The 21,244-nt window shown below is 35.9% G+C and overlaps 1 protein-coding gene across 1 annotated transcript in view; it reads left to right on the forward strand.

Moving 5' to 3' along the window:
* Positions 1–12,571, forward strand: part of THSD7A (thrombospondin, type I, domain containing 7A) — a 306,380-nt gene extending 293,809 nt beyond the window's left edge. Inside the window, exons 25-29 of the mRNA XM_006834388.1 lie at positions 2,656–2,751; positions 8,670–8,752; positions 9,074–9,284; positions 11,758–11,845; positions 12,487–12,571. Coding sequence (XP_006834451.1) covers positions 2,656–2,751; positions 8,670–8,752; positions 9,074–9,284; positions 11,758–11,845; positions 12,487–12,571 — 563 coding nt within the window. The remainder of the gene's footprint in view (positions 1–2,655; positions 2,752–8,669; positions 8,753–9,073; positions 9,285–11,757; positions 11,846–12,486) is intronic.
* The last annotated feature ends 8,673 nt before the right edge of the window (positions 12,572–21,244 follow it).

Genomic DNA, 21,244 nt, shown 5'->3' on the forward strand with positions numbered 1-21,244 from the left:
GAGGAAGACTCTCAACTAGATGGACTGGCACAGTGGCAGCAGCAATGGGCTCAAGTGTGCCAATGATTGTGAGGCTGGCACAGGATGGGGCAGTGTTTCATTCTGTTGTGCCTAGGGTCTCTATGAGTTGGTACTTACTCAGTGACACCTAACAACAAAAGCACTCAAATTGTTTTACTTTAAAGGGTTCTTTAGGTTTGGGAAACAAAAAAAGGTGTGAAAGTGCAAGATGAGGGCTATAGAGTGGATGGGGTAAAGTTCCCCAATAAAATGTTCATCAAACAACCCTCAGTATCCTCAAAGAATGAGCAAGTACATTATTGTGATGGAGGGGGCGAAAAAAAGTACCTTGGCACAAATTTCCTGGCCTTTTTCTTACTAATGCAGTTTTCAATTTTCTTAAAACATTTTTCTAATCAACCCCTATGATCATACTGTGTTTTTTGAGAGAAATCCATAAAAATTACCATTTTGGTATGCCAAAACTATCACCATAACTTTCTAAGCTGAATAGTCTGCCTTAACTGACTCAACAGATCACCTTGGAAATCACTGTTTTGATCGGATACTTTTTGAAAGCACCCAAATGAGATTAAAACAAGTGTATTACTGACAGAACTGGTCTACAGCCATCCACTGATAACAGAAACATGTGTACGCATGTTTGTTTGGAATAAGCCTATGTATATGTGAACTGGATCATTAGTAACAATACCTTTGACTTGACCTCATGTATGTGTGTGTATGTGTATGTGCTTGTGTTCATATATAATTTTGCGTGGAGTATAGGAAAACAGATGACATTTAGCCTCATGTATGTGTATGTGTGTGTGTATGTGTTCTGCAGAGTATAGGAAAACAGATGACATTTCAAGAACCACAAAGCATTAAAAGTGTCATAGTTTGAGAATGTAGACTTCTCAATTACAACAAAATAATTGATAGCTGGTGGAGAACATGGGGCTCAATAAACAACTCCTTCATTCCTACTTTTTTTCTGAGTTAATTAAAGAATATGACATATGATGGCAAATCAGAGCCAAATATCACCTTCATTATTGAAAAGTTGGAGAGAAAATTTAGTATGCTAGAGAAGAATACGTAGGGGAAAAAAATGAGCCAGATAACTTAACCCTAGACATAAATGGAATTACTGGCATAACAAAAGAGTAGAGAAAGGTCAGCTGTTTTAGTAAATGAAATCACTCCCAATTAAAGAAATATCAGAGTTTGGGAAGAATCATTAACCAAAAATGACCATGAAATAAAATTAGGAATCAGTAACAAACTGCAAAAGAAATCTTCTCCATTCACACACACACACACACACACACACACACACATATACATTCGCGCGTGCGCACGAATAAAAACTGAAAACCACATGCCTAGAGCATTACATTTCTCAAAAGGTAAGTGGGATGCATCAAAGAAATAAAAAGGTAAACTTAGTTTTAAATTGTTATGTAGGGGAGTGGAGAGATCAGTGCTAATCCAATGCTATAGAAAACAAAGAAACAATAAATAATCAAATCCAAATAAACAGCATCACCGCAAAATCAATGTAGAAATAGAGACAGACAGTGTGACTAAAAATAGAGTGGAGTCTAGGAAAAGTAGTTTTCTGTGAGTAATTTTGGCTCATAACTGTAAAAACTTAAAAGGAGGTAATTTAGTGTATTAGAATTTATCAAGAAATAATAGATAGCCTAAACCATGGGTTTTAAATAACTATTAAAAATTCGGATCTCTTATCCGATATGTACTCACACATACCCACACAATAAAACTTGAATGACTTTAATTATTACTTTTATTAAAACAAAGAAATCCCATTTATATGAAACAATACGAAGTTGGGTAAACAAAAAAATTGAAAACTATCCCCAATTTCTACTTTTATTTACTTTCTCATCTATAATAAATAGTTGACTACTGTTTCTTAACATTTTAAAAATGTTAAGACTAGCTAAAACCAAAACCAAACCCACTACCATTGAGTCCGTTCCAATTCATATTGACTGTAGGTAGGATGAGACTGTAAATTTTTATGGGCGCAAACAGCCTCATCTTTCTCCCATGGAGCAGCTGGTGGTGAACTACCTAGGTGGGAGAGGGATGTATATCTGAGTCAGTTCCCTCCATGGTATAATGCCCCTCCCTCCTAGGTAGTTGCCAGGGAGCCCAGATGGCACTGTGGATTAGAAATTGCACTGTTAACCACATGGTCAGTGGTTCAAACCCACCAGCTGCTCCACAAGAGAAAGATTAAGTGTTTTGCTCCCGTAACAGTGAGACTATATAGACAGTCTCACTCTACATAGGGTCACTATGAATCAGAACTGACTCAGATAACTGAATGTATATATATGTTATTCTTTGTAGTTTTCTGTGTATTTGATATCTTACTATACTTAAAAATAAAAGTCCAGGTTCACATTAGGTAGTGTGGTAATAGACATGGAAAATCTATTGTGATTTAGGTCTATATCTACAATTTTATAATATTCTTATATCAACTTTGGATAATAAATTGACATTTGAATCATCAAAGATAGACTTCTTATCACCTCTCCTTTGTTCATAAATATTTGCTTAGCAAATGTCATTCTGGACAACAGAATGCTTCTGCCTGTGTTCATTGTATCGTTGCAGATGGCCAATGTTACGAGTATAAATGGATGACCAGTAATTGGAAGGGCTCTTCCCGAACAGTCTGGTGTCAAAGGTCAGATGGTTTAAATGTAACAGGTAAGCCTTCCATTTCCCTTTGTTCTTTGAAAGACATTCTATAACACACAGGTAATTGGTAAAGAAAATAGTGAAGAGAACAGAAAAATACTTTCAATACTGAACACAAGGTTGAAACTCAGGACACCTGAGCTGTGTACCACTCTAGTGACTAATGACATTTTTCTTTATTATGATTTTGTATTTGTTCAAATTCTCTTTTAGCTACACATTTGAGAAATTGCTTACTTTTCCTAGAAATATTCTGTATTAATATTTAGCTCTGTAGGATAAACATTGAACTGTAAATCCTAAGGTTGCTGGTTCGAGCCCACCAGCAACTTCACGGGAGACAGATGAGGTTTTCTGCTCCCTCAAAGATTTATAACCTTGAAAATTCTATTCAGAGTCGCTAAGAGTGGAAACGGACTCCATGGCATTTAACAATAACACACTTGTGGAAAAATAGTGTGTCTGCTTCTATGCTTTGAAGGCAATACAAATGCAAACCAAAAAGATCACAGAGGGAGTAATGTGTACCTGATATCATGCTTGGATTCACAAATCTGCGGTTTAGAGTTTTTATTAATAAAAGATTTTAATTAAACAATTATATGTGCCCATATGCAAATTAGGGAAGAACTGGTGGAAAATCTCAAACCCTGATACTGTGAACAAATCATCCATTAGGATTCCAAACATTATTATACATTCAAAGAAGAATCTAAGGAAAAATTCAGATTGTCCTTTGACTCAAGTATACCACAGAAACATATTTTAATCTGCCAAGTTTTCTTCTCTGGGCCTAGTAAATACAAGGGATCCTAAAGAACTCTTGAAGGAAGAGACTGTCTCCAGGTAAGTAGTTAACAAAGCTGAAAGATTCCTAGAAAATACAAAGGTCAGAAACTAAATCTTAACTCAGCTTCAGACCCATGAACCTAAAAGGCTGATAGATAGACACATAAATACGTAGGTAGCTATATTGTTGCTGTTAGGTGCCATCGAGTCAGTACTGACTCATGGTGACCCTATGCACAGTACAACGAAATACTACCCGATCCTGGGCCAACCTCACTACTGTTGCCACACTTGAGTCTATCGATGCTGACATTTGGCCAATCCATCTCGTTGGGGGTCTTCTTCTTTTTTCTCTGACCCTCCACCTTAACAAACATGATATCCTTCTCCAGTGACTGGTCCCTCCTGAAAATATGTCTGAAGTATGAGAGACGAGTTTGGTCATCTTGGCCTCCAAGGAACACTCTGGCTGCACTTCTTCCAAAACGGGTCTATTGATTCTTTTGGCAGCCCATGGCACTTTCAATATTCTCCTCCAACACTGTAACTCAAAAGCATCAATTCTTCTGCGATCTTCCTTATTCACTCTCCAGCTTTCACATGCATATGAGGTTATTGAAAATATGATGGCTTGGGTCAAGCACACCTTAGTCCTCAGGCTGACATCTTTGCTCTTCAGCATCTTAAAAAGATCTTGTGCAGCAGATTTGCCTAATGCAATACATCATTTGATTTCTTGACTGTTGCTTCCATGAGTGTTGATAGTTGATTCAAAAAGAATGAAGTCCTTGACAACTTCAGTCTTTTCCCCATTGATAAGAATGTTGTTTATTGGTCCAGTGGTGAGGATTTTTGTTTTCTTTACATTGAGATGTAATCCATAGCAGAGGCTGTGCTCTTTGATCTTCATCAGTAAATGTTTTAAGTCCTCTTCACTTTCAGCAAGCAAAGGTTTTATCATCTGCATATCACAGGTTGTTAATGAGTCTTCCTTCAATCCTGATATCATGCTTTTCTTCATAGAACCCAGCTTCTCAGATTATTTGCTCAGCATACCGGTTGAATAAGTATGGTGAAAGAATACAACCTTGTCACACACCTTTCTTAATTTTAAACCATTCAGTGTTCCCATGTTCTGTTCAAACAACTGCCTCATGGTCCACATACAGATTCCTCATGAGCACAAATAAGTCTTCCAGAATACTCATACTTCACAGTGTTGTCCTTAGCTTGTCATGATCCACACAATAAAGCACAGGTAAACATCTTTCTGATATTCTCTGCTTTCAGCCAAGATCCATCAGACATCAACAATGATATCCTTCATTCCATGGCCACTTCTGAATCCGGCTTGAACTTCTGGAAGTTCTCTGTTAATGTATGCTTGAAGCAATTTCTGTACTACCTTTAGTAAAACTTCACTCGCATGGGATATCAAAGAGATTGTCTGATGATTTCTGCATTCTGTTGGGTCACGTCTCTTTGGAATGGGCACAAATATGGATCTCTTCCAATCAGTTGACCAGATAGTTGTCTTAACTGCTATCTAATTGGCTCAGATTCACGATGACCTTATTGTCATTGTTATTGTTGTTATGTGCCATGGAGTTGGTTCCGACTCACAGTGACCCTGTACACGGTTTCCGAGGCTGTAAATCTTTATGGGAGCAGAAAGCCTCATCTTTCTATTGCGGAAAAGCTGGTAGTTTCAAACTACCGACCTTGAGGTTTGCAGCCCGATTCGTAACTGCTACACTACAGTACCATCAAGTAGGTTCTGACTCATAGCAACCTTATGCATGGCAGAGCAAAACACTGCCCACTCCTACACCATCCTCACTTTAGGATGATTGAGAGATTGCTTCTGGCACTGTGACAATACTGATCTTTGAAGTCTTTTTCTCACTGACTTCCACTTTGCCAAGCATGATGCCCTTCTCCAGGGAGTGGTCTCTCCTGGTAACATGCCCTAAATATGAGATGAAGTCTCTCCATCCTAGCTTCTAAGTATCATTCTGGCTATACTTCTTCCATCACAGATTTGTTCGTTCTTCTGAGAGTCCGTATAGTATTTTTAATATTCTTCTTCAACACCATAATTCAAGTGCATCAATTCTTCTAAGGTCTTCCTTATTCATTATCCAACTTTCACATGTATATGAGGTAATTGAAAATGCCATGGCTTGGGTTAGACATATCTTAGTCCTCAAATAAAACTTTCCTCTTTAACACTTTAAAGAATGAGGTCTTCTGCAGCTTTGCCTAATGTAAATGATCAAGAGCCAGTGGTGTGGAAGGAAGAAATCCAAGTTGTATTGAAGGCATTGATGACGTTATATACAATAGAACAAAACCTTACCTGGTTCTGCATCCTCTTCACAATTACCAAAATATTCAAGTCCATCATTGCAACTATTGTGCCAATACATCTTACCAAGGGTTTTCCTTACCCTATGGGTCTTCTGCTTTATGAAATGTAATTTCCTCCTCCTGAAAATGATCCTTACCGATAAGTGTCCAAACCAAGCAAGAAGAACAGTGTTCTCTTGTGATCCAGAAAGCTTTAACTGACCAATTTTCAGAAGTTGATTTCCAGACATTTCTTCCTTATTTCTTAGTCTGGAAACTGCTGAAACCTACATCATGGGTGACCCTGATAGCATTTGAAACAGTGGTGGCATACTTCCAGCATAATATCAACAAGCAAACCACCACAGTGCAAAAAGCTGACAGACAGGTGGTGGAAATATCTAATGATTTCCATTAAATAACTTTAAATATATATATCTGCTCTACAATAATTTCCATAGCATGACAACAGCTATAGAATATTGACAATTAACTTCTCCAGAGGATCTCCTCACTGACTACCATTGCTTCGACCCTCCTGCAGAAAAAAAATAGAATGATATTAATAATGTACATTTGGATAGTTGTAAATAATGTTCACTTACAAATGTAGCTTTCAAAGATAACAGAAAGAGGTCAATAGGCTTTTGGAAAAGCATCCATTTTTATACTGAATTTTCAAACATTTGGATTTATTCAAACCTAATTGCTTATTCCTTTTTATGAAAGCTGGAACAAGATATCTAATTGTATTCTTGTGAAGATATGACTTTACACATAAGATGGCTTTATAAATCAAGAAATCTTTGATAATAGTGTCTCCCAGTGGAATCGTATGTAACTAGGAAAAGAAATTTCCCATGGAAAGGTTTGCTGTCTCACAATATTTTCTGAGAGAAAACTTTATCCTGCCTAAACCACTTGTAAGATCTATGAAATGAAAAGAGTTCTGCACTGGGAACATGGCTTTCTGAACCAGAAGGGGGTATAGGAGTCATCCACTCAACAGTGATCTTGAAAATGAATGTCTACATTCTTCTTTGAACTTTTCAAAGAATATTTTTACAGCTTTTCCAGAGGTTCCAAGTCATTTGAAATGTTTTCTTTTTTCCAAATAATGGATTCAAATAATAATCTTCTGCCTGTTTTAAATTTTAAAAGTAATTCCCCCACTACTATCAGGCTATTCCCCAAATTTAAAAAAAGTCAAATTTTAAAACACTTAAACCTGTGAAAATCATATTTTCAATATAAAAAAATCTTAAAAATACACTAAACAGCATTAAAAATATGCTGTTTGATACCAAAAAGTCAATATGGAAATAACTTGTGAAAAACTATATATAGTATTTTCCATATTTTAGAAGACATGAGATACTGTCTGAGAAATAGAAAAGCAAGTAAAAGTATAGTATCTTGCCTAATCAATTTATTTCACTTTAATGAATAGTTGTTCTTCTAAGAAGTCAAGATGCTGCTTTCATTTTTCTTCATATTTTTAATGATATAAATTCAAATTGGACTCTTAACTGTAATTACCTTGCAATGACTAACTGCTTTTCCATAATTTTCCAAGTATTTGTGTTTATAATATTGAGCGATAAGGCAAAAAATTAACATTCGTCACCACCGATTAAAGAAAAAAACATCAATTCCATAAATAGAGGGGTAATGTTAAAATTCTGTTTAACAGAATAAGTATGGTTGGATTATTAATTCCTTCCACATCATCAGTATTGTTTCTTTATTTCATCTGTTCTCATCTTAAAGCCTTGTTGTTAACAACTTAACTAATATATAATTGCTACTGTTCTTGAAAGCAACGAAGGAAGAAGATAATAATAAAATATAATAAATGCAATGTCAAACTATAACAGTACTGGAAACACTAGCACTGCATTTGTTTTCTTTGCTGTACCAAATATATATATATCATGAATTAGAAAGCATAATGTTTTATTTCCCAAAAGAAATATGCATTATAAATGATATATTAATGTTGTTGCTGTTGTTAAGTGTCATTGAGTCAGTTCCAACCCATAGCGATCCTGTAGGAGGTTTCCAAGGAGCGACTGGTGAGCTTGAACTACTAACCTTGCAGTTCAAACTGACTTTGCAGTCTAGCGCATTAACCCACAGTGTCACACCAGGACTCCTCTATTTATGTAGTGGTGACTTAAACTTGAGTTACCTTTAAAAGGAACTTAAAAACTTTCTTTTTCAATATCCAAAACAGTATTTTAACGTTAAAAGAAAATTAAATCAGCTTTTTTTAGTCGCAAGATTTGGCCTCAGTAAATATGGACAAAAAATGCTTGTACATAATGAATGTTTTTGAAATAGCAACTATATAGCTATTTCCTTTCAGCAAATATTTATTGAGTACCTATTAAGTGCCAGAAATCTTGGTGTGGCTCTGTGGGTTAATGAGCTGGCCTGCAAGGTTGATTTCAACTGCAAGGTCAGCGGTTCAAACTAACCAGCTGCTCCTTGGAAACCCTATATATAGGGTCGCTATGAGTCAGAACTGACTCAATGGCACTAAACAACAACAGCAGTTTAAGTACCAAGCATTATGTTGTCTCTCTCCTCCCCGTCCCCCCATAAGAAGGGCCTCAAGCTTCTAAATAAGGTGATCAAGGTTAGCCAAGTATTTCATGGTTAACCGTCAGAAAACTTAGTGGGATCCTCAAAGTAATTCAGGATCCAAAGTGTCAGACTAAGACAACAATGTATATTTAATCATAGCAAGAGATGTCTTTGTCAAAATAAGATTTTCTGTCATGCAGGAGGTTGCTTGGTGGTGCGCCAGCCGGATGCTGACAGGTCATGTAATCCCCCGTGTACTCAACCCCACTCGTACTGCAGCGAGGTATGTGCACATACATTAGGCTGAATGAGTCAGCTTCATCATTTGTCACCCCCTGCCTCTTTTGCAGTCCATTCCAATACAAATATATCTGGAGGCATAAGAATTCTCTTTTTAGACCTCTTCTATTACAAATGAAACAATACCAAGTACATTTGCTGTTACTGTTATAGTAACATTACATATAGAACTAAAATTGTGCTCTTTGGATATAAAGACAAAAATTGCATGTAGTAAATACCAAAAACAATGCCTTTTCAAGTCAGCTCTGTTGTCATGCTTTCAAAGATCATGCATAGCATAAGTCTCCTTGTTCTTCTGCAGACAAGATCATGCAGTTGTGAAGAAGGGTACACGGAAGTCATGTCTTCTTATGGTACACTTGAACAATGCACACTTATCCCCGTGGTGGTGATACCCACCGTGGAGGACAAAAAAGGAGATGTGAAAACCAGTCGAGCCGTGCATCCAACCCAACCCTCCATTAACCCAGCAGGATGGGGAAGGACATGGTTTCTACAGCCATTTGGGCCAGGTGAAGTGATTAGACAGTCTGGATATAGAGATCTTTAAATACAGTGTTAGGCAGTGACAAAGGATTGAGAAAAAATAAGCATTTTTTCATATGAGACATTATTTTATCTATACATATTTATTTTGATATTGCCATATATTTTCATCATTCTTTTTACTATTATAAAATAAGCATTCATGTTCACATTTCACAGAAATGAAATGACTTTCTTCTGAGAAAAGTTTTAAGATTGATAGTACTTATTTCAACTTCAGACCTAAATTTATAATATTTCATATTGAACAAAAATACTTATGATGAAAATATGAATTAGAAGAAAATTGTATTGCTATTCAGAACTGAAATGAATAAGTATATTACGGTGTACAAGAATTTTTTTTTTCTCTCTTTTATTTGAACATGGAGGAGTAATATCTTGAACCTTAAATGGGAACCTCAGTAGTGTAGTTCTGCAGAAGAGGACTTGAAAGATCCAATATTAATATAATTTCTATCTACTGTCCTACTGATTTCTGTAAATATTAAAAAAGCAGTAGACATTTTCTGTGAAGTATAGAAAAATAACTTTACAAAGTCTGATGAAACAATCAGATAATCTTTATTTAGCTAATACATCATCATTTTTTCACTTCAAAAAGGAACAAAGCTATAACATATTTTAGAAGTTTCATAAATGCTAACATTCCTTAAATTTTTTTCTAAAGGAATACTTGGGAAACTGGGCATTCTCTAATTAGCCAGTAACTTTTTGATGCTCCAATAGGATGGATTCCAAAACTGTGAGAAATAACCAAATTTTTCCTGATAGAAAAAATAAATGCCTCCTTTGATATGCCCATTAACAAAAATAAAAGAATATCAAAGAAAGTACACTTTATTGTATCTTCAAAATGATTTATAAAAGCTTCCTTTCTTGAAATATCAAAGTAATTAACAAAGTATTCTGAAAGAAAAATGAAGCTCAAATCATTCTAAGCACATTTAAATGAGTTGGTATTATTTTCCTGCTTCAGTGCATGTCCTATTTTTGACTGAGTGCCCCTAGACAGCTGTATAGATCTAGACAAATAATAAATACATAAGCTTTATCAGGTGTCCTCTTCTTTATGCCAGAAAAGTTTTCTTAAACATTGACAGTCAAATTAAGTTAGGTGAAGCCATATAGTCTCTTTTTTTTTGAAGTTTATTCTGAGCATAAAACAAACTCAAAGAAAATGAGACCTGAAAATCAAATATGAATAGTTTCTGTCATGCTTGATCTCATGAATAGAAAACACCAGGGAGGGTTTGTTTATTTAGAAATTATTTTATTTATTAATCCAACTTAATTATTTGTATAAATGGTATTATCAAGAACAGTTTTAAAGCACGCTATAACAATATACTGGATAAAAGATTTTTAATTCCCTGAAAATATTAAATGTATTCATTTCCATTTGATCTGAAACAAAACAAACAAACAAACAAATAAATGTTTAATGCAGAAATAAGGAGCTCCGATAGGGTAGTGGTTATGCATCGGGCTGCGAACCTTAAGGTCAGAAGTTCAAAACTACTGGCTGTTCCGTGGGAGAAAGATGAGGCTTTGCTCCAGGAAAGATTGACAGCCTTGGAAACCCTGTACAAGGTCGCTATGAGTCAGAACCGACTCCTTGGCACATCACGACGATGAATGCAGAAATACCTGTCTATATAAACTGTCTATATACTTGTCTGTTGTTGTTGTTAAGTGCCTTTGAGTCAGTTCTGACTCATAGCAACCCTGTATAGATTTTCCAAGGAGTGGCTGGTGAGTTTGAACTGCCGACCTTTCGGCTCAAACTGACCGTGCGGTCCAGTGCATTATCCTGCAGCGCCACACCAGGGCTCCATACCTGTCTATATAAGAAGTCCTTGTGTGGTGCTGTAGGATAATGTGCTGGTTTGATAAAGGTCAGTTTGAGCTGCAAGGTTGGCAGTTCAAACCCACCAGCCACTCCTCAGAAACCCCATACAGGGTTGCTATGATGTAGAACCGATTCAATGGCACTTAACAACAATGGTATAAGCTCTAGCTTGTAGAATTTTCTTTAACTTATATTATTTTTTAATTTTCTTTTAATGTCTACCCTTAATATAGGATAAAAATCTGAGAAGAAAATACCTATATAGGAGTCCACATATATAGGATTTTAAGGAAAGTACAGATATGAAGCAGTAGTAATTTCAACAGAATAACTTGATAATCTGAACTCAAACATTGTTTATTACTTTCCAGTCTCATTTTCATTGATAATTTATCTTCAAAGAAGCAGCATCTAACTCATAATAACAGCTCTGAGTTATCCATTAACTCTGCCTAAGCAATATTTAGTTGGGGTTTTGAAAGGACTTGATCGTATGTGGCTGGTCATTGGTCATAGTGGTCATAGTTTAAAACTGTCTTATGTATACCAGAGTAATGTAAATTAATGACTAATATCTCTTCTTCTAGATGGGAGACTAAAGACCTGGGTTTATGGTGTAGCAGCTGGGGCATTTGTGTTGCTCATCTTTATTGTCTCCATGATTTATCTAGCTTGGTGAGTGTTTAAATATTTCAAAATCTAAAGGGACATGTAATTATTCTATTTCAGAGAGCTTTCAACTGACCATAACACAACATTAGTAAATTAATGTTTCAGATAAGTATTCTACATTTATTTTATGTTAATCTGCAATTCAAAATAAATATGGCTTTAGTTTTGAGAGTTGACTAGTACTCAGTTTGAGCCATTTAGTTTCCCAAAACACTTTGCTTCAGGTCATCTTTTCAAGTATGTTTTCCTTTGTTATGCAAAAGGATGATCCTTTATATGGCTTCTGTTGGTAGAGTTTTCATATTGAATTACTACTGGAAGAATATATTATGGAAATTCCTAATCATATTCCACTATCTTTTAAAATATACATTATTTATAAATTATATATTATTTATAAGAGTTCTGGCCAAATGTAAATGATTATACTATATGTTCACTCTGCTGTTCGTAGTAGAGAAATTACTTTTGAATAATTTATCTTCTGCAGGATAATAAAGTATTTGAAGAGTTTTGTAAGGCTGAAATAAATGATGTAGGTCTCAATTTGTTTAGTCCTTTTTTTAAAATTTCATTTAAAATAGTAAATTTTACAACTGAAGACTGATTTTTTTCACAAGTTTTTGTGATTTACTTTTTTACAGCAAAAGGCCAAAGAAACCCCAAAGAAGACAAAACAACCGACTGAAACCCTTAACCTTAGCCTATGATGGAGATGCAGACATGTAAAATACAACTTTTCTTGGCAACAACCAGTTTCATATTTCTAACTTTGCAGTAGATATCCCTAGGCCATGAAGGTATTCAAACTATTTGGATTAAAATACATTTTGAGGTTTTGAAAAAAAAAAAATCACAAAGGAGTGAAAACCATAGTGCCGCTGGGAATATTCAAGAGAGTACCACTTGCATATAGACCATCAGCCCTGAGAATTCTAGAGAGTTGAATACATGCCGCATTCTGAGAGTTTTGTGATCTATTCTGAAACATACCTACTGAAAATGTACTTTTATCTCTAATATATGGTGGTGGAATTGGCCAGTTAGGAAGCCTGATGGAAGACTATCTGCAGTGTTAACACATAGTAACTTTTTAGCATGAAGAGTGTATACTAAAATCTCTACAATACTGTAGTCAAGCATAACAACATGTATATTCAGTTGAATGATACATATTATCATGTCAAATTATATACTGTTAATAAGAAATTTTAATGCTGAATAAGAGATAGCCTTGAAGGTGAGCAAAAAAATCATTGAATAAATTCAGCATCTTGGGGGTTGATGGTAACTAAGTTGACCTGCATTTCAGAGGAAAAAACATTTGTAAAGACTATTCTTGTCTCTCTCCAAAGTATGAATGCTGGACATGTACTAGTATCTTAGAAAAGAAGAGTCCTCAAATTCAGTATTTTATAGTGGTTATTGTCTAGAAAATGAATTTGCTTATGTTAATACATTTCTACTTTTCCCTGATTTTCAAACTGATTGCCTGCATCTTTTTTGCTATATGGAAGGCACATTTTTGCACTATATTAGTGCAGCATGATAGGCACTTAACCAGTATTGCCATAGAAACTGCCTCTTTTCATATGGGATGAAGACATCTGTGCTATGAGTGTCATGAAGACATTTGCAAGTTCTTGTATCCTGAAGAGAGTAAAGTTCAGTTTGGATGGCGACTTGATGGAATCGGCTATTACATCTGCTATATATTTTCTCCCTCATCGCTACAGTTATTGCAAAATCAACAACATGGCGGTATTTAAGTGTTGAAGTTGCTAGCCCATTAACCCTTCAAAAGGTGGATTCCCCCACTCCCCATTGGTTTTTAATTGTACTTTGGAGGCTGTTTATGACTAGATTTTTATATTTGTTATCTTTGTTAAAAAAAGAAAAGAAAAGAAAAAAAGGAGCTGGTTGTCTTTTTAATTTTGAACAAGTGGAGAAAGTAAATGTATCGATGGTTTTTATAACTGAAAAAATCAAAATTATGTGTTGATTATTCTTTGTTCCTTATTTGCTTCCCCAGTTTCAGATCAAATGCATAATCTTTTGTCTTTCTCACTGGTAAAATTTGAGGAAGTCTATTTAATGTGTGAATTCAAATATTAAAATTTTCAAATGAGAAAAATAGATATAGTATCCAAGGCTTGTGAAATATTTAGACTAAGGGTACAGAGAGCCAGGTAGCAAATATTTTTTGCCATATTTCTCATTTCTGTCATTGTTATAAAAGATGCAGCCATGTACAATAGACAATTCATAAAAGAATGAATGTGGCTGTGTTTCAATTAAAGCCTCTTTACCACAACAGCCAGCAGACTATATTTGGACATGGTGCTGAGGGATAATCACCAGAATGCTAACTGCAAGATCAGCGGTTCAAACCCATCAGCCACTCCTCGGAAACCCTATACAGGGGCGCTGTGAGTCACAACTGACTCCACAGCACTTAACAACAACAAAGATTATTTCAGTGCCGACACTCCAAGTGTCATCTTCATTTCTTATTCATTTACCCTGTGACTGTGATCAGTGTTTAATTTCAGAGGTGGAAAATAGTCATTAGAGTGATCACTGTACTGTAAATAACTACATTTTTCACTGATGTAGCCGTAGGAAGGGCACAATGGAATAATGCCTAAAGTGGCCAACTTTTCACATGAAAAGAAAATTCAGAAGGTGCCATTAAAAAGCAATACCACTTTTCAGCAACATTTACTGAAACAGCTTGTGAGGGGAGCAAGGATGTTAGATTTTCAGGTCTTTTAAAAGTTGTATAACAAGCTGTTTCATCTTAAACAGAGCCATATTGCTGTGTTTGAATTATAAAGTGTTTTACCTTCACACTGGAGTTTGAACTCCCCCTACTGTTCATTTGTGTATTTGCAAAGATTACAAAAGATTATTAGGATGTCATTACCCCAAGATGAAGGTTTTTATATATTGCAAAAGAATGAACTAAGGCAAGTTCTAATTCCTTATTCAACTTTTGCTATTTAGGCAGTGTAAAGCATTTCAATGTCAACAGGTGGACAGCAAGACAAGAATTTTACTTTAAGGATATAAACAAAGAAAAATAAAATCTATATTATTTGTTTTATTGAAGAGGAAGGCAAAAATGTCATTGTAATTCTAAAACTGTAACTGTCAATATATGTATTCAGGGCGTCTTCCAGTTAATCATCAAATTGATCTCTATAAAGAAAACAAACTACATTTATCCAAAATGGTTGAGAGAAAAATATGAAATGAAAAGTCATTTTCATGGTACATATGTATGGAGTCCTGGTGTGGTGCTTTAGGAAAAGCACTGGACTGCTGACTTTGAGGTCAACAGCTCTTACCTACCAGCCATTCCTTGGAAACCCTGTAGAGGGTCACTATGAGCCACAATCAACTCAAAGTTACTTAACAACAACAACAACATGATACATGTGCAACACCTAACAATTTTGAAATTGTTGATAGAATAAAACAGTTACAATGCCATTAATCCAAAAGGTGCATTAGTATCATCATTTCTAGATTGTAAGAATTAAGTGAACTGATGCATCAATACTTATGAAACATTAAAATAGAAGACTTTTTATTCATAAATTGATGACATTTTACAGCACTGTGTACAAGGAGATTAGGTTCAATATGAGGTAACAATAGGGAACATACTGGAAGTTTTTTGTTAGAATAAAGAAATCCTCAATGGCCTCTTGTCAGAAAGGAGGAAGAAAGAAAGACACTGACTATTTGGGACAAATGGAATATTACTAGATTCCTGTTTATAATATGAAACTGGCCTTATTTTCATTCTTGGCATGAGTTAATAATGAGTTAAATATTTTACTGAAGCTTCATCCAGACCTTATTCTTCCCCTTCATTCTGAGAATTCAGGAGGGGAATGTAGTACTAACTTGTCTGTTTTCACTTAGTCAGTGGTGCCAAAAAAATTTAGAGCAATAGTCCTGTAAGTATGAAAATCAGTTTGGCTAAAAAATAATGACAACATTATACTATTCTGTTGGACTGTTTCAATATGAAAAATATAGAGGTAACGTAACTGATCTTACTTGAAATTAGTTTATTTACTCATTCATCAGTACCTAATCCAGTATATTGACCATAAACCTAATTTTAAAGCCTTTTAGAAATACAACCATACAGTTTAAACTAATTTCAAAAGGAGTGCATAAACGCATGTGTTTGAATACTTAATAACAAAGCACAATTTACTTAGAACAAGATTAATATTTATTGAATTGTTACATGTAAGACACTCTGCTAGGCAATGTAAAAATTAATAATGACTTTTGTATCCATATGTACCTAAAATAGTCAACAGAAGAAGAGTGCTTAGTGAGCGAAAGCTGCACGTAACCACTCTGTTCCTTTAGTCTAGATTTGTTTTTAAATGTAGCTAGTCTCATTCCCTAATGGAATGTATGTGTCTCAGACCATGCTGCTAGCTGTTGGATTTTTGCCTACTCCACCCTCAGGAAGGACTCTGTTAAATGTTTTTATCTTTCAAAATAACTTATTAAAAATTCTTACAGGAAGAAAGCATGAAGCATCTGTCACAGCTTTCTTTACCTTCTCTAACTCCCTAGATCCATGGTCCTTTATGATGATTTTCTCTACCTGGTCTCTTATCAGAGAATTGGAAGTAACTAACTGTTTCTATGTCCCTCAAATGTGCCCAAATTTTGAATAAGAAAAAAACAAACAAACCCATATTTCCTTCCTATTAGAGTCAAGTGTCACTTAGAATAAATATTTTTATTTAAACAGAATTCACTGGTAAAAAATGATTAAAGGAGAAAAGAAAGATGCAAAAGACTTAGTTTAAAAAATGGCCTGTTCAATAAAAATGTCAATTCCTGTAGTCACTTCAACCTACTTTTACTTGCAACTTTGTTCACTTTTCATCCTAAAAGATGATAAGGAAAGCCTGCATTTTTCAATACCTCCAGAAAGGAGAGACTATTTTTAGAAAAACTTTCCTAAATGAATTAATAAGAATCATGAATCACAAATAATCTAGGACTTCAGTTATTTGTAAATTCCAAGCAGTAAAGTTAATTTATATTACTAAATGCATATGTATTTCTTGTATTACCCCACTGAGACTAGGAGTATTGAAAGGAGAGCAGCCCATGAATAAATCTTTGAGAAATCTTGGTGCAGTTTGATAGTTCCTGGATCTAATTTAGATGTGAGAACTTACACATCTTGTTCTGGTAACAGTTCCCACCTGGTCCTACTCTCAGGTGGCCATGGCTGCAAAACAGGATTCCAGGTACCTGTAAAATGGAATGTGAGACTAACAAAGTTATTCTTTTTAAAAAGACTGTCTTCTAGTTTGATATGATCATTTTATCTGGCAGGAGCACTGAAAATGGTTAGGTCTACGTTACTAAATGAAAAAAAAAACAAATGCTAAATGAATAAATTACTTTTGTGGTTTTGTTTTGCCATGCTTCTACCATACCATGTCTTAAAGCCAACAGTATACGAAGAGTTTTAGTTAAAGGGAGTCATGTTGTCAGTAAACAAAAATCTCTAGTCTCTTTAGAATACAATTGGGTGTTAGTTTTATTATTGTATTATGTAGGGTTTTCCCCCACCCCCATTGTTGTTGGTTTTTAAGCACAGTTTCTAAATTACCTGTTTTAACCCTTAATGAACTTTGCCCAACTGTTTTTTTCAGGAATCTATTTGTGTTTATTTTTAGAATTTAAGCACTAAAATTCTCTTTCTGATACTTTTTCCTGCTAATTTCTAGCACAGAGATTTGAAGAGATGAATGTCTGTCATTGTAAAAATAAGTTTATTAAGTTTGCAATCTATGTAAATTATAATCCCTAAATGTGTTTATTTTGGTTAATATAATTCCTTGATTATTTATTTTGTTGAATAAGGAGGCAGCTGTCTAAGATTTTTGATGAATATTCCTTTGTAAATTGTGTAATGTAATTTTATTTTTAATTATGTACATTTCTTTTTTAATGCATAAAATGGCTGTATACAATTGTCTACAGGCTTGCAAATAATGTCACTAAGCTTTATCCAGTTAATACAGATGGCATGTGAAGATGTAATATGCTTTTTTACATTTTCGTATGGGTTATTTGTAAATAACTGTATTGCTGACAAACATAAACACGGAAATAATTTTCATGCTAATCAAGTGTATCTGTGTTTTAATTCGCACCATTTGCTGCTCAAATGTTGTCATAAGAACATTTCAGTGAATACTTAAGTGTAATCAATATTTTTTTTTTGTCCTCTCCTGGTCTTATATAATAACTCCAATTTAGAAAATTTTAAAAATGCAAATCTTTACCTTAAAAGGATGCTGTTGCCACCAGATTAATTGTCGTGGATAAAGGATCTCTTAATATCCAGTTCAGTTAAAAGAGGGCACTAACAGAGAATAGCTATGAGTCAGTACCGACTCAATGGCACCTAACAACAACAAGCAGAGACTAGAGTCCTGGTGCGGCGCTGTGGGTTAATGCACTGGACTGCAAGGTTGGTTTGCACTGCAAGGTTGCAGTTCAAGCTCACCAACTGCTCCTCAAAAATCCTATACAGGGTCACCATGGGTCAGAACTGACTCAAGAGCTCTTAACAACAACAAGCAGAGAACAGTAAACATTCTAAAATTGATAATAGCTCTTCTTAACCTCTCAGTTAAAAGGCTGGTCTCTCCTACCCATTCTGCCTACGCCTACCAATAAAAGATCAAACAAAAACCAAAAAGGAGCTCACAAATTACAAGTACAGGACCATATGCACAAATTAGATCAATTATGGTCTTTGAAATTGAAGCATTTCCTGAAATACCTGTTGGCTAAAATACAATTAAGCAGGGAACACTTTAAGGTGTTCCTTGAGTTGAACCACTCAAAATGTGCAGCTAGAAAGATAAAGAAATGGTGATTTGCAGTACCCTAATGGAGTTCTGGGAGTCCTGATGTGGTGCTGTGGGCTAATGCGTCAGACTGCAAAGTCGTTTGAACTGCAAGGTTGGTGTTTGAAGCTCACCAGCTGCTCCTAGGAAACCCTATACAGGGTCGCTATGGGTCAGAATCGACTCGACGGTACTTAACAACAACAACAACAATATAGTCCTGGTGTGGTACTGCAGGATAATGCGCTGGACTGCAAGGTCAATTTGAACCACAAGCTAGGCAACCATCAGCCCCTCCTGAGAAATGCTACACAGGGTCATTATTATGGGTTGGAACCCACTCAACGACACTTAACAACAACAATGGAGTTCTGATGTGGCTCTGTAGGGTAAGCACTGGATTGCAAACCATAAGGTTGGCAGGTCAAACCCACCAATAGCTCCTTAGAAGCTCTGTACATGGTCGCTGGGAGTAGAAACCGACTTGGTGGCACTTAACAACAGCAATGGTTAAACCAAGGAAGCCTGGTAGCATACATAGTTCTTACTGGGCTGCTAACTGAAAGGTCAGCAGTTCAAATCTACCATCAGCTCCACTGGAGCTTTCTGCACCTGTAAAGAGTTACAACCTCAGAAACACTATACAGAGTCAGTAGGAGTCAGAAGCCACCTCACAGGACACCAACACCACCACCACAAATGGTTAAACAAGGAGTCCTGGTGGGGCAGTGGTTAAGCACAACCACTGTGTGGGAGAAAGTTGACAGGAATGGGTTTAATGATTAAACATTCATCTACTAACTGCAAAGTTTGGCAGTTTGAAATCACTAGTGATGCCCATGTGGTTCATTGAATTTAGGTTCTTTAACTAAGTTTATTGTTAAGTGCTAGTAAACCAGTTCTGACTCCTAGTGACCACCATATAGGGTTTCCAAGGCTGTTAATCTATACAGGTGCAGAAAGCTGCATCTTTCTCCCATGGGAACAGCTGGTAAATTGGAACTGCTGTTTCAGTTAGTGGGTGGGTTTGAGTTCAGTGTTGGGTGTGAGCAGCCCACCTTGTGGTTCACAGTTCAGCACTTATCTATCCTACAGTGCTATTCTAGAGCTTAAAGTTTTATAGTAAACTTTAAAAAGAATTTACTGGAATTTATTCCCCCACAATTTATTTTCCTTTTATCCCTAGTACTTTGGCAATGCCTTCTGTGCACCTTGGACTTCTTCCTTCTGTACCATTGGCTCTTGGTCATATACTGACTCTTGAAATGGAACAGCAACCATTTAATTTTGGTGTGGTGCTGTGGGTTAATGTGCCAGACTGCAAAGCCATTTGAACTGCAAAGTCAGACGTTCAAGCTCACCAGCTGCTCCTTGGAAACCCTACACAGGGTCGCTATGCATCAGAACTGACTCAATGGCACTTAAAAATAACAACTCTTACAATGGCTTCTATCATCTCATCAGAACCATTGTAGGACAATATAGTCTCTCTATCCTTGTTAACTTTTATGGCTATCCTCATCCCCCACTCATGTTAATTTTTGAGTGCAGTGTAATATGGAAATGATAAAGCTACAAACCAGGATTCTTATTAAAACGATATCATTTCCTCAGAGTTTTACCATTACTGTTCTGTCATCAGACATGGTTACATCCGCACTTAATGCAGGTCTCTGCTCAGATTACCCCTCCTCTGTGAATCTTTCCTTGACTACCACTCTTAGAACTCTCTTTCTCTCTTCCTTTACGTTTCTTTATCTTGTCTAATTATGTATTATTTGGGTTTCCTGTGTGTCTTTTACATGATCAATAAGGGTAGGCCTTTATCTCTTTTGTTCCTTGCCTGAAAAGATGCCCAACACATAGTTTGTTGTTAGATGCCCTCGGGTCGTTTCTGAATGATAGTGACCCTCTGTACAACAGAACAAAACACCCCCGGCCCTGCGCCATCTTCACAATCGCTGCTATGTTTGAACCCATTGCTATTGCCACTGTGCCAATCCATCTCATTGGGAGCTCCCTCTTTTTCTCGGACCCTCCACTTTACCAAGCATGACTGGGCCTCCTGATAATAAGTCCCAAAGTATGAAAGACAAAGTCTGGTCATCTTGACTTCTAAGGAGCATTCTGGTTGTATTTCTTCCAACACAGATTTGTTTGTTCTTTTGGCAATCCATTTGTTGTTGTTGTTGTTGTTAGGTGCCATTGAGTTAGCACCAACTCATAGAGACCCTATGCACAGCAAAGCGAAACAATGTCAGATCCTGGGCCAACCTCACTACTGTTGCCACACTTGAGTCCATCAATGCTGCCAACTGGCCAATCCATCTCATTGGAGGTCTTCCTCTTTTTCTCTGACCCTCCATCTTACCAAGCATGATATTCTTCTCTAGCGACTGTTCCCTCCTGACAATATGTCCAAAGTATGAGAGACGAAGTTTAGCCATCTTGGCCTCTAATAAGAGCTCTGGCTGCACTTCTTCCAAAA

Source organism: Chrysochloris asiatica, unplaced genomic scaffold, assembly GCF_000296735.1.
Source record: "Chrysochloris asiatica unplaced genomic scaffold, ChrAsi1.0 scaffold00010, whole genome shotgun sequence".
Taxonomy (NCBI): Eukaryota; Metazoa; Chordata; class Mammalia; order Afrosoricida; family Chrysochloridae; genus Chrysochloris; species Chrysochloris asiatica.